The sequence below is a fragment of the Coregonus lavaretus genome, assembly GCF_964263955.1.
Source record: "Coregonus lavaretus genome assembly, chromosome: 10".
Classification (NCBI taxonomy): domain Eukaryota; kingdom Metazoa; phylum Chordata; class Actinopteri; order Salmoniformes; family Salmonidae; genus Coregonus; species Coregonus lavaretus.
The window spans coordinates 34,244,398-34,257,615 of record NC_139997.1 but is presented as its reverse complement, the minus strand read 5'-3'; the positions used below and the strand labels follow the sequence as shown (position 1 = coordinate 34,257,615).

The 13,218-nt window shown below is 41.8% G+C and overlaps 1 protein-coding gene across 2 annotated transcripts; it reads right to left on the bottom strand.

The window, feature by feature from the left end:
• Positions 1–341: 341 nt before the first annotated feature.
• Positions 342–8,614, bottom strand: LOC311135942 (collagenase 3-like). 2 transcript variants are annotated; one of them, XM_084169982.1, is made up of 11 exons: positions 8,452–8,614; positions 7,698–7,957; positions 5,543–5,691; positions 5,292–5,417; positions 5,010–5,171; positions 4,457–4,658; positions 3,783–3,913; positions 3,317–3,476; positions 3,082–3,185; positions 2,845–2,982; positions 620–804 (listed from the first exon to the last, which is right to left on the bottom strand). In XM_084169982.1, the coding sequence occupies exons 1-10, from the start codon at positions 8,575–8,577 to the stop codon at positions 2,879–2,881; spliced, it is 1,524 nt and encodes a 507-aa protein (XP_084026108.1). In that variant the 5' UTR covers positions 8,578–8,614; the 3' UTR covers positions 620–804; positions 2,845–2,878. The 2 variants fall into 2 exon arrangements, with proteins under 2 accessions (XP_084026107.1, XP_084026108.1); XM_084169981.1 differs by having other exon boundaries at positions 342–2,982.
• Positions 8,615–13,218: the final 4,604 nt, after the last annotated feature.

Genomic DNA, 13,218 nt, shown 5'->3' with positions numbered 1-13,218 from the left:
TTGTTCTCTCTGCTACTGCACGGCAAGTGCCAAGTCTAGGTCCAAATGGCTTCTTAACAGCTTCTACCCCCAAGCCATAAGTCTCCTGAACAGCTAATCATGGCTACCCAGACTATTTTCATTGTCCCCCCCACCCACCCCCTCTTTTACGCTGCTGCTACTCTCTGTTTATTATCTATGCATAGTCACTCTACCCACATGTACATATTACCTCAATTACCTCGACTAACCTGTGCCCCCGCACATTTGACTCTGTACCGGTACCCCCTGTCTATAGCCTCCCTACTATTATTTTATTGCTGCTCTTTAATTATTTTTTATTTTATCTATTTTTTACTTAACACTTATTTTTCTTAAAACTGCATTGTTGGTTAAAGGCTTGTAAGTAAGCATTTCACTGTAAGGTCTACACCTGTTGTATTTGGCTTATGTGGCAAATAATATTTGAATTAATTTGATTTGATTGGCAATATTGCGATTGGTCCCATTTTGAAAACATATAAAATTCTCCTTCATAGATCAGTCTGTAAAGACCCTTAGGAAGGCCAAGGGCCGGTTGGACAAAACTTGTTGGTTTTACTTGTAACAATAAAGAAGCAATAAAGAGTTGCTAAATGTTCTATTCATGTCAGTTTGCTCCACAAGTCAAGCACATTTATTATATTTCTATGGGTTGGAGAGCGAGGAAGTGCCGTAGACAGAAATTCTTGTTCGAATGCGTCCACCATTTTACTTAGGAACAGTGCGGATAAACTAGCTCAAACTTTGTAGTTTCAAACTGGTGTAGATTCCCTGCCTGATATCCTAGAAGAAAACGAAAAACATCTACTTGTTTACATCAGTATCTTTCAGTAATAAATACATTATAGTTTTAATGACGTAGTGACGTCATTAAAACTTGTTTTTCAACCACTCCACAAATTTCTTGTTAACAAACTATAGTTTTGGCAAGTCGGTTAGGACATCTACTTTGTGCATGACACAAGTAATTTTTCCAACAATTGTTTACAGACAGATTATTTCACTTATAATTCACTATCACAATTCCAGTGTGTCAGAAGTTTACATACACTAAGTTGACTGTGCCTTTTAAACAGCTTGGAAAATTCCAGAAAATGTCATGGCTTTAGATGCTCTGATAGGCTAATTGACATAATTTTAGTCAATTGGAGGTGTACCTGTGGATGTATTTCAAGGCATACCTTCAAACTCAGTGCCTATTTGCTTGAGATCATGGGAAAATCTAAAGAAATCATCCAAGACCTCAGAAAAATAATTGTAGACCTCCCACAAGTCTGGTTCATCCTTGGGAGCAATTTCCAAATGCCTGAAGGTACCACGTTCATCTGTACAAACAATAGTACGCAAGTATAAACACCATGGGACCACGCAGCCGTCATACCGCTCAGGAAGGAGACGCATTCTGTCTCCTAGAGATGAACGTACTTTGGTGCGAATCAATCCCAGAACAACAGCAAAGGACCTTGTGAAGATGCTGGAGGAAACCGGTACACAAGTATCTATATCCACAGTAAAACGAGTCCTATATCGACATAACCTAAAAGGCTGCTCAGCAAGGAAGAAGCCACTGCTCCAAAACCGCCATAAAAAAGCCAGACTACGGCTTGCAACTGCACATGGGGACAAAGATCATACTTTTTGGAGAAATGTCCTCTGGTCTGATGAAACAAAAATAGAACTGTTTGGCCATAATGCCCATCGTTATGTTTGGAGGAAAAAGGGGGTTGCTTGCAAGCCGAAGAACACCATCCCAACCATGAAGCACAGGGGTGGCAGCATCATGCTGTGGGAGTGCTTTGCTGCAGGAGGGACTGGTGCACTACACAAAATAGATGGCATCATGAGGAAGGAAAATTATGTGGATATATTGAAGCAACATCTCAAGACATCAGTCAGGAAGTTAAAGCTTGGTCGCAAATGGGTCTTCTAAATGGACAATGACCACAAGCATACTTCCAAAGTTGTGGCAAAATGGCTTAAGGACAACAAAGTCAAGGTATTGGAGTGGCCATCACAAAGCCCTGACCTCAATCCTATAGAACATTTGTGGGCAGAACTGAAAAAGCGTGTGCGTGCAAGGAGGCCTACAAACCTGACTCAGTTACACCAGCTCTGTCAGGAAGAATGGGCCAACATTCACCCAACTTATTGTGGGAAGCTTGTGGAAGGCTACCCAAAACGTTTGACCCAAGTTAAACAATTTAAAGGCAATGCTACCAAATACTAATTGAGTGTATGTAAACTTCTGACCCACTGGGAATGTGATGAAATAAATAAAAGCTGAAATAAATCATTCTCTGTACTATTATTCTGACATTTCACATTCTTGAAATAAAGTGGTGATCCTAACTGACCTAAGACAGGGAATTTTTACTAGGATTAAATGTCAGGAATTGTGAAAAACTGAGTTGAAATGTATTTGGCTAAGGTGTATGTAAACTTCCGACTTCAACTGTAGTTTTAATTCATGTGAAAAGTGGGGTGTTCTATATCTAGGCTTCCCTCACCCATTCAAATTCTCGGCAAAGAAGGATAGTAATTTTCCATAATTTCCTATAATAATTTTTCATAGCAAATGCACTATGGATATATGAAATATACTGTTTGTGTGTGCAACATCAGGGCTGTCACAGATTCCTCAAATTCCATGCACTCCCAAGTTGTAGAATAATACTTTCAACAAATTTCAATACATTTGATCAAATTGAACACTTGTTCCAAAACAGGTATCAGTAAAGTCATCTTTGAAAATGCATATATCTAGAAAAAGACTATATTGCCAATTGGGTATAGTCACAGCTCCTGAGATGGCAACATAAATACTTTGTACAGCTGAAAATGATGAATCCTTCTCTTTTTAGTAGCAGTCCAGCCATCCATAGTTCAACAAGACACGGTTCACCCTCTTTGATTGATAGTGGTATTCGGTTTGCCTGGGGCCATCCGAAAAGTACAGGTAACCTGAAGGAGCAAACACAGAAGATGATGTATTAGCAACATGTCAAGGCTTGAGGTAGGTTGATGGTTGTATTGTGAGTCTTCAGTGTCACCACCACCTACCATGGTTTTCAAAAGCAGCATCAACCTTCCTGCCGATACCATGGAAATCCTGGGAGATGCGTCTGGGGTAGCCACGGTCCATTGTGCCCATCCTTTCATTGAAGCTGTGGTATAGGTCAGAACACATTTAGGATACTGCAGTACATTTGGTTTCAAGATGAATATGAATACAACAAGAGACCGTTAGTTAATAAGATATTTAGACATATTTAGTGTCTGTCTGACTGTCACGCACCTCCAGTATTTGTTTCTCACAAAGAATAGGGTTTTCCCTGTGGATGCCACATGAACTGCAGAGTCTATCTTGGTTACGTATGAGGGGAAGCCAAAGTTGTAGATGGATTTGGGATAACCTAATAGGACGGTAAGGCCTCTGGTGCCCCAGTACTGTCTTCCTGTGAGAGGAAATGTTGGAGAAAAGATTAGGATTGTTAAACACTGAGTATACTAAACATTAAGGGAGGGGGGTGCAACTCAATATTAGGAAGGTGTTCCTAATGTTTGGTATACTCAGTGTATACTCCAGATATGGGAGAGAGCAGGTTCTCTACCCATCCAACTCAAACAAGTGGCTGAAAATTGAGTAGTTAGGCTATCTAAGCACTGCTATTACTAAAGCAAGATAATGAACTGTGCCCTTGCTGGATTACTGGGTTGGGCAATTTAGGCTGGGCTTAGCCTGGCATAGGCTAATACTGTACCTTCAAATAGTAAGGCGATGTCTCGATCCTTGTATTCATATGCAGCATCAACATGGTTAATGCTAGGCCAGGTTCCCTTCACTGTCTTCATCATTACTCCATTCCAATAGCCACTCTTCTTCCAGTAATACCTGATAGACAAACCGATTATGACAATACTTTGCTTGCTTGCATTGTAACAATAGGAAGATCCCTTGCACATTTTATGATATATACAACAGCACTTTCTATGAAGCATCTACATTTCAAAATAAATTGTGCTTACAACATGATTAAAATAAATGATAAAACTATATTTAAAAAATGCGTTGGTTCTACTTTTTGTAATAAATACGCTTTTTTATTTAATTCCATTGTCCTCCAAGTATTCCTGAATCTCCTTTTTACCTTAGGTTTTTATTTTTATTTCATTTATTTTTTTGACCATTTTAAAGACAATACAACCACACGTGGATACCGTACAATGCCATTTAATTAATTGAGGATGACACAAAAAAACTTTTTTAAACGTATTTCCATTGTGGTCCTCTTAAACAAAATATACACAAGATTATAACATGAAAACAAAGTTTGCTCCTCAATTCATGCACCTTGGTTGGAAAGCAAGGTAGCAGCAATGTACCCTTCCCTTTGAAAACGTATTGAAAGAATGTTAGTGTGTGCTCGTGTCTCACCCATCTTTGAAGAAGTATAGCTCACTCCGAATGGTACTGGCAGCATCAAACACAAGGTTCCTGTTGCATCTTTCTGGAGGGTTTGGTCTGGGTTCTGGTCTAGGCTCAGGTTTAGGATCAGGCTTAGGTTCTGGTTTGGGCTCGGGCTCAGGTTTAGGCTTGGGTCTTGTTGGTTCCGGCCGACCTGGTGTTGTCCGGACACCTTACAAAGGGAAGAGTCATGCTAGTAATGGAAATATTTCAATAACCACATGAAATATTAGGTCATGAAAATAGATATTCTGTTGTTAATACAGTATGCTATGTGGAAGTCAGTCACAATTCAGTACCATTTTCCCTAGTACTGTGAGGATCAGGGCCCATATTCACAAAGTGTCTCAGAGTAGAAGAGCTGTTATAGGATCAGTTTTCCCTTTAAGAATGAATAAGAGGGGGGGACCAGATCCTAGATCTGCACTCCTACTCTGAGACGCTTTATGAATACGGGCCCTGATGTAGCTGTTTAATGTTTAGTTGTTGCCACCTTCTCACAGTGGGCTGAACATTCACTCACCATACAAGGCCTGTACTCCCCACCTGTCGTCTGCAGGTAGCCTGTATCCCTTTGTGTTCACGTAGTGATATGTGGGGTACATCAGAGCTGAGTGGTCTCGTGAGTGGTCCAATCCAAGAGCATGGCCAAACTCATGGGCCGCCACCAGAAGCAGGTTTATCCCTGTAGAGTGCCAGAGAGAAATGTTTAGGTAAAAACTATGACAGTACTGTAAGAATTGATTTGAAGTATTTTGGTACAGCAACTGTAGGGTTTATTGGTGTTGTTTCTGTGATCCTGTACCTCTCTGGCTCAGAGTCCAAGACTCATCTTCATCAAAGTGTGTGTCACCACCTTGGCCTTCTCCTGGAGAGTTTGCATGGGCCAAGACACCTTTCGGCCCATCGAAGGGGTAGAAGTCACCGTGGTCTGGTTTCAAAAGGGGAGGAACAGTATTCTTAATACAATTGCTCTTAAATGAAGAAATACAAAACACGCTTGTGATTCAACATATCAACTCTATCTAAGAATGGGAGTGACTGAACGGAACTCACATTTGGCTCCAAACAGGATCATGATGTCAGCGGTGCCACTGTAGATCTGCTTGAAGTCCAGTGGGATGACGTCGCTGTAGAGCTTGAAGGCCTGGGCGATGGTGGAGTCCACCTCACGCCGACTCAGGTCATCCGTGTACTCAGTTATTCTTGGAAAATAAATAGGAGAAACTATTGTATTATATATTGGTTACCCGAATGCCCATCATGTACTTGTTGTGGATTTTAATCATCCTGTGTGTTAGCCATGTGTCATAACTTGCAAATCCAATTATGTTTGCTATGTTTTGAAAATCTTTAACTCTGACACGCTTCTGTTTGGTAGTGTAGGAATATACCCATCCCCATTTTCAAGACCAATATCTATAGGTGGATTTGACCGCGTGGAAACAGTTTTTTCCAATTCCACCGGTGCTCATATGTCTTTTCTATTTATACTGAACAAAAATATAAACGCAGCATGTAAAGTGTTGGTCCCATGTTTCATGAGCTGAAATAAGATCCCAGAAATTTTCCATATGCACAAAAAGCTTATTTCTCTCAAATTTTGTGCACACATTTGTTTACATCCCTGTTAGTGAGCATTTCTCCTTTCCCAAGATAATCCATTCACCTGACAAGTGTGGCATATCAAGAAGCTGATTAAACAGCATAATCATTACACAGGTGCACCTTGTGCTGGGGACAATAAAAGGCCACTCTAAAATGTGCAGTTTTGTCACACAACACAATGCCACAGATGTCTCAAGTTTTGAGGGAGCGTGCAGTTGGCATGCTGACTGCAGGAATGTCCACCAGAGCTGTTGCCAGAGAATTTAATGTTCATTTCTCTACCATAAGCTGCCTCCAAATCGTTTTAGAGAATTTGGCAGTACGTCCAACCGGCCTCACAGCCGCAGGCCAAGTGTATGGCGTTGTGTTGGCGAGCGGTTTGCTGATGTCAACGCCCCATGGTGGCGGAGGGGTTATGGTATGGGCAGGCATAAGCTACGGACAACGAACACAATTGTATTTTATCGATGGCAATTTGAATGCACAGAGATACCATGACGAGATCCTGAGGCCCATTGTCTTGTCATTCATCCGCCGCCATCACCTTATGTTTCATCATGATAATGCATGGCCCCATGTCGCAAGGATCTGTACACAATTCCTGGAAGCTGAAAATGTCCCAGTTCTTCTATGGCCTGCATACTCACCAGACATGTCACCCATTGAGCCAGTTTGGGATGCTCTGGATCGACGTGCACGACAGCGTGTTCCAGTTCCGCCAATATCCAGCAACTTCGCACAGCCATTGAAGAAGAGTGGGACAACATTCCACAGGTCACAATCAACAGTTTGATCAACTCTATGCAAAGGACATGTGTCGCGCTGCATGAGGCAAATGGTGGTCACACCAGATACTGACGGGTTTTCTAATCCACACCCCTACTTTTAGTTAAGGTATCTGTGACCATCAGATGCATATAATATAATATAATAATATGCCATTTAGCAGACGCTTTTATCCAAAGCGACTTACAGTCATGCGTGCATACATTTTTTTGTGTATGGGTGGTCCCGGGGATCGAACCCACTACCTTGGCGTTACAAGCGCCGTGCTCTACCAGCTGAGCTACAGAGGACCACTCTGTTTTCCCAGTCATGTGAAATCCATAGATTAGGACCTAATTTATTTATTTCAATTTACTGATTTCCTTATATGAACTGTAACTCAGTAAGATATTTGTATATAAGTATATATATCTCCTCTCGAAATGGACTAGGGTTTAATGTGTGAGGTCTCTGTAAGTATACCTACTCGTTTAAGATAGTACGCTAGATAGAATTTACCCACTGGTCACAGACGTAATTTCAACGTCTAGTTTTAATTTACATTTCATTAAGTTGTCAACTAACATGAATTCAACCTGAAATCAACAAACATTTGAACCATGTTTGATTTAGGTTAAAAGTTAGGTGAAAAAATAAAAATTTCCAGAAATGTCTTTACATTCCTGACTTTTTGAAAATCCAGTCAGTTTTCCATGTTGATTCAACGTCATCACGATCACATCGATTTTTATTTTTTTATGATGTGGAAACAATGTTGATTCAAGTAGTTTGTGCTCAGTGGGTAATATCTGGAGTCTCTGTCCAGTATCTAGGCTACCTGTAAGTGACAACGCTCTGCTTCCAGCGAGGCTTGCCCTGGAAGTGTCCGTAGCGGGCCACGTCTGTGACCCCACAGCGGGGCTTGGCCATCACCTCCAGGGTGTTAGAGTCCAGCCTGCCTGTCACCTCCAGCCCAAAGAAGTCCTGCATGCTCCTCAGGTCTCTCTCAAATGAGTCCACTGGAGTGTCCATCATCACCCGCCTGGACATGGGGGAGTTGGTGGAGCCAGCAACTGAGTAAAACTGGGATAGATAGGCCTGAAATACAGTACAGAGAGCTCACTGTCAATCTTTTAAAATCAATAGTTAGTGAAAATTAGATCAACCAAATAGTCCGTGGTCGAGTACAGTTTAGTTGATGCACAATTGTCCATCAACCAAACCGTGGTTAGATCAATCATGATCAATATTTTTTTAGCAGATGCTCTTATCCAGAGCGACTTACAGGCGCAATTAGGGTTAAGTGCCTTGCTCAAGGGCACATCAACAGATTTTTCACCTAGACTGCTCGGGGATTAGAACCAGCGACCTTTCGGTTACTGGCACAACGCTCTTAACCACTAAGCTACCTGCCGCCCTAGTTAGTTTATCTCTGTACTGTTTGTTTCAATTGGTACATTCCATTACACAAAAAAAAAGCATGTTGTGTTGTCAAAGAAACAACGTAACATTTAATGATAAATATGTACACTATACGTAAATATTAAATTATACACACACATATAGAACTACAGTAATTAGCAATACTTTACCTTAGCTCTTGCCTGCAGGTCATCTGAAGACAGAGTGACATCTTGACTTGTAGTAGGGGCTTTGGTTGCTTTACAAATTGCCAAAGCAGCCACTGTCAGTAACACGGTAAACACTGCTCTTTCCATGAATGTAACCTTCTACTGCAGAGGAGAAAGTCTGACTGCCCTAAGCCCTCTGTGCCTCTCCTTATATAGCCCAGATCCCAGGTACCACACATTAGAATAGGTATGATGATAGATTGTTTGTCATTTCCCAGAAATTGCGTAGGATATCCGAAGGGCCCTGGCACTGAATGCATGATTGAGCACTACAGCATTCCAGACTCTGTCTGAGCAGGTCCTATTCAGGAAACGAGGGATTGTTATCAATGACGTGGGAGGAGAAGGAGGGGGAGGACAGGGCAGGTGCTGTAGATTTGGGGGAAGATTTGGATGGGCTTTGTTAATGTAAGGTAGAGAGAGTACGCAAACATGGGGCTTCTCCTTGTGAGGCTGTCATATCTGGTTTGTGATGCCTCACTGATTGTCAGGCCACAAATGGCACATCAGCTACTTTATTGAAACACACATACAAAATCTATACTCTGATTAACTGCATCCTAAATAAATATGGCGTCTGAAAAGAAAGTATTCTTTATTGAATACAATTCTTTGTTTTGCGAAAGAGATGCTTTGCAATGATCATAATATGCATATTATGCAGAACTCTCATTTAAGTGATAATGCCCAAGAAGCCGGAGTTTGGAGGATATATTGGCATGGGTGTTTTTCGTCTCAGGCCGGCAAACCGTGCCAATATATCCTCCAAACACTGGCTTTGAGGGCATTATCACCTTTATACAACAGGTTACCAACATATTCAAATAATGATTGACACATTTTCATTAAAGACTTTACTTTCATAAATGTATTAATATTATTTCATCCTTCCACGAGATATACACTACATGGCCAAACGTATGTGGACCCTTCAAATTAGTGGATTCGGCTATTTCAGTCACACCCGTTGCTGACAGGTGTATAAAATTGAGCACACAGCCATACAATCTCCATAGATAAACATTGGCAGTAGAATGGCCCGTACTGAAGAGCTCAGTGACTTTCAACATGGCACACGTCATAGGATGCCACCTTTCCAACAGTTTCTGCCCTGCTAGAGCTGCCCCGGTCAACTGTAAGTGCTGTTATTGTGAAGTGGAAACGTCTAGGAGCAACAACGGCTCAGCCACGAAGTGGTAGGCCACACAAGCTCACAGAATGGTACCGCCGAGTGCTGAAGCCCGTAGCGCGTAAAAATCGCCTGTCCTCAGTTGAAAAATTCACTACCGAGTTCCAAACTGCCTCTGGAAGCAACATCACCACAAGAACCGTTTGTTGGGAGCTTCATGAAATGGGTTTCCATGGCCTAGCAGCCACACACAAGCCTAAGATCACCATGCGCAATGCCAAGCGTCGGCTGGAGTGGTGTAAAGCTCGCCGCCATTGGACTCTGGAGCAGTGGAAATGCGTTCTCTGTAGTGATGAATCACGCTTTACCATCTGGCAGTCCGATGGATGAATCTGGGTTTGGCGGTAGCCAGGAGGGCGCTACCTGCCCAAATGCATTGTCGCCAACTGTAAAGTTTGGTGGTGGAGGAGGAATAATGGTCTGGGGCTGTTTTTCATGGTTCGGGCGAGGCCCCTTAGTTCCAGTGAAGGGAAATCTTAACGGTTCAACATACAATGACATTCTAGTCGATTCTGTGCTTCCAACTTTGTGGCAACAGTTTGGGGAAGGCCCTTTCCTGTTTCAGCATGACAATGCCCCAGTGCACAAAGCGAGGTCCATACAGAAATGGTTTGTTGAGATCAGTGTGGAAGAACATGACTGGCCTGCACAGAGCCCTGACCTCAACCCCATCGAACACCTTTGGGATGAATTGGAACACCGACTGCGAGCCAGGTCTAATTGCCCAAAATCAGTGCCCAACATCACTAATCAGAACCAAGAGGGGCCTAGCATTGCCCTTCATGACTGGGAAAGGCCTTGATTCTAGGCCGTAGAAAATCCTACATCCATCTCATTAGATCAGAACAGGATGGATCAACATATTACTGGTTTGTATCCTAAAAAAAGGATAGTTGTGTTTTGCTGCATAACACACTTACATTATTTGTCTTCCCATATGATGTGGATCATTGTCAGGTTATTTTATATATAAGCTTCAGTAACAAAAGAACACCATGGTTGTAATAACACTTTAAATAGGTAGTTTGTAAATGTGTAGAATGTGTTTGTTTTGGGTCCACACTGGTAAGGTAACTTAGTGAGGGGAAAAAAGTATTTGATCCCCTGCTGATTTTGTACGTTTGTCCACTGACAAAGAAATGATCAGTCTATAATTTTAATGGTAGGTTTTTCAATGCCCTGGCTGAGGGAAGGAGGTTCTCACCCAAGATTTGACGGTACATGGCCCCATCCATCGTCCCTTTGATGCAGTGAAGTTGTCCTGTCCCCTTAGCAGAAAAATAGCATAATGTTTCCACCTCCATGTTTGACGGTGGGGATGGTGTTCTTGGGGTCATAGGCAGCATTCCTCCTCCTCCAAACACGGCGAGTTGAGTTGATGCCAAAGAGCTCGATTTTGGTCTCATCTGACCACAACACTTTCACCCAGTTCTCCTCTGAATCATTCAGATGTTCATTGGCAAACTTCAGATGGCCCTGTATATGTGCTTTCTTGAGCAGGGGGACCTTGTGGGCGCTGCAGGATTTCAGTCCTTCACGGCGTAGTGTGTTACCAATTGTTTTCTTGGTGACTATGGTCCCAGCTGCCTTGAGATCATTGAAAATGGGTCGTGGATGGGTATTCCAGCATGACAATGACCCAAAACACACGGCCAAGGCAACAAAGGAGTGGCTCAAGAAGAAGCACATTAAGGTCCTGGAGTGGCCTAGCCAGTCTCCAGACCTTTAATCCCATAGAAAATCTGTGGAGGGAGCTGAAGGTTCGAGTTGCCAAACGTCAGCCTCGAAACCTTAATGACTTGGAGAAGATCTGCAAAGAGGAGTGGGACAAAATCCCTCCTGAGATGTGTGCAAACCTGGTGGCCAACTACAAGAATCGTCTGACCTCTGTGATTGCCAACAAGGGTTTTGCCACCAAGTACTAAGTCATGTTTTGCAGAGGGGTCAAATACGTATTTCCCTCATTAAAATGCAAATCAATTTATAACAATTTTTACGTGTCTTTCTGGATTTTTATTGTTGTTATTTTGTCTCTCACTGTTCAAATAAACCTACCATTAAAATGATAGACTGATCATTTATTTGTCAGTGGACAAACGTACAAAATCAGCAGGGGATCAAATACTTTTTTCCCTCACTGTATATGTTTTCAGTTTAAAAACGATACCAGTAGACAATGTCTGAGGCTAATCATTATGCTATATTTTGTACATGCCTTGTTCTGACATGAAATTGTTTAGTGCAAATCCAACCCTTGTAATCTAGGTGGTGAAATGCCTGGAAGCAGGAGATGATGAAATCCTTAGCTTAAAACATACATCTACTACTACTACCAAGTTCAATGCCAGATCATTTTCTCCCAGAAGGTCTGAGTGGCACTTGCAGGTGCCACTGTGATAATGAAGATGGTTTGCCTAAGACTACCACACAAATTACATTGTCTATGATAAATATGTTTAAATTGTTTAAAAAAAGACAATAGTTGGGCTATAAGAAATACTTTTTATTCAATGGGGCTAGGAGAGATGACAGAATACTTTTCATTTAACCCATACAACAATATAGCCTATTATTAAAGTACAGTATGTTTACAATATCTTTTACACGTTCCAAATTACATTATATATATTCATACAGTTTAAGGGGGCACTTTTTGTCATGAAAACAAGGTGAAGGTGCTCTCTACTTAAATGGCACAACAGAATCATTCACATTGTCCAAAGCACAGCATATGACAACCATGTTGTATAACTGAGGGATGTCTCCTTCATATCTGGAAAAGGACAAAGTAGAAGTAGAAACTGATGCTGCTGCAGCATTGCTCATCTTCATAGTGGGAATCCAGTCGACATGGGTGTCTTGATATAGGTCAGCTGGTGAACCTACAGTACATAAACAATGTTAGAATATCACTTCTTCAGGTCACCTATACCATCAGGGCTCTTAAGTGTTTGGTTGTGTTTAATTCATTCAGGTGTTTTAGTGTTATATAAAGATTAAATTTATTGTTGGGCTTGAACAACCAATAGTCAACACATCAGGTTGTCCTATCCCATTGAGGCAATACATTTTCCCTCCACTTATGAATAGTTATCAAATTATCATTGGGTTATCATATGAATAGATATATATGATAACCCGTTTTTTTGGACAATAATGTCCTCCAGGCTTGTTACATTACAGCCTTATTCTAAAATTTACATAAGTATTCAGACCCTTTACTCAGTACTTTGGCAGCGATTACAGCCTCGAGTCTTCTTGGGTATGACGCTAAAAGCTTCGCACACCTGTATTTGGGGAGTTTCTCCCATTCTTTTCTGCAGGTCCTCTCAAGCTCTGTCAGGTTGGATGGGGAGCATCGCTGCACAACTATTTTCAGGTCTCTCCAGAGATGTTCGATCGGGTTCAAGTCCGGGCTCTGGCTGGGCCACTCAAGGACATTCAGAGACTTGTCCCGAAGCCTCTCCTGCGTTGTCTTGGTTGTGTGCTTAGGTTCGTTGTCCTGTTGGAAGTAGAACCTTCGCCCTAGTCTGAGGTCC